At 35.7% G+C, this 1,150-nt stretch overlaps 1 protein-coding gene across 1 annotated transcript in view; it reads right to left on the bottom strand.

The window, feature by feature from the left end:
* The window catches only part of LOC107628841 (endoglucanase 24-like), a 4,031-nt gene extending 2,887 nt beyond the window's left edge, over nt 1-1,144 (bottom strand). Inside the window, exon 1 of the mRNA XM_016331450.2 lies at nt 650-1,144. Within this exon, the coding sequence (XP_016186936.1) occupies nt 650-1,060 (411 nt within the window). The 5' untranslated portion in view covers nt 1,061-1,144. The remainder of the gene's footprint in view (nt 1-649) is intronic.

Genomic DNA, 1,150 nt, shown 5'->3' with positions numbered 1-1,150 from the left:
ACGAATATTAAATAAGACAAATTTTAACTATTTTTAATAATTTTTTTGTTACTAAATATTTTTATTTATTTATTTATTTTATCAATTTTTTTAAAGAATTTGATCTCCCGCTAGTCGGAGCATTAATAAAAAGTAAATGTATCTCATCCAATTAAAAAAAGAAAACACTGAGTATTCCACACTTTCACGTGCAATGATGAAACTTTAATCAACATTATTAGAGTGGGCCATTTAACAACAAATTTGTTTCCTTTTTCAATTTTTCTAAGCAAAAGAAAATTAATAAAATTGACATTCCATTTCTGTAAATTAATAAATATAAATAGAATTTAATTTTGGTTCACGCAATAAGTTTATACTATCTTCATCATATTTTCTTTACAAATAAAGAAAAACCAAATCAACTACGCATTACCGTAATTATATACTCGTTTTCTAATCCAAATGACATATATTCTCTTACTTGAGGCAACTTTATTCAAGCATTAGAGATCTTATGCGAATTATGATTTTCCTTACACCTATTTTTCTACATCGTTAATAAATTATCATGATTACAATTCATCGTTTTACTTCTTAATCTAGTGTCGCTTAAATTCGATTATAGTTAAAACAAAAGAGCAACTTGAATTAGGTAGAGAAATGAAACCTGAACAAAAATTCGATTAGGCTGAGAAACGGTCTTGAGCAAGTAATCAGTAGCCCAACGGATTGCAAGCATTGCGTTTCTGAGTTCATTGGGAGGCATGATGGCACCGAACTCAAGGACGCTCCAAGCGAGCATAGTGGTGGTGAATGCCATCGGAAACCCAAACTTGATGTTGTCGCCGGCGTCGTAGTAACCGCCGACGAGATCGGCGTTGTAGGTCCATCCGTCGCTGAGTCCGGAGTTGCTACGCCAGCTCATCCTCTGGTCCTGCGGCAAGAACCCTGACCTCTGCCCTTCAAAGAACAGTACTGCCTTCGTCAACGCGTCTTGGTAGTCGTGACTTCCACTCGCTAACTTCGCAGCCATCAAGAATGCAAATGCAATGAGCGCAACTACAAACACTCCCTTCATCTTTTGAGCGCAGAATGTTGTAATGTTAAGAGTGTGCAGAGAAATGGCGAAGGTCAATTATGGTATTTTATAGCTGAGATCGCCGACAAT

Source organism: Arachis ipaensis, chromosome B03 (assembly GCF_000816755.2).
Source record: "Arachis ipaensis cultivar K30076 chromosome B03, Araip1.1, whole genome shotgun sequence".
In the NCBI taxonomy this organism is placed as follows: domain Eukaryota; kingdom Viridiplantae; phylum Streptophyta; class Magnoliopsida; order Fabales; family Fabaceae; genus Arachis; species Arachis ipaensis.
This window is presented reverse-complemented; position numbering and strand designations above follow the sequence as displayed.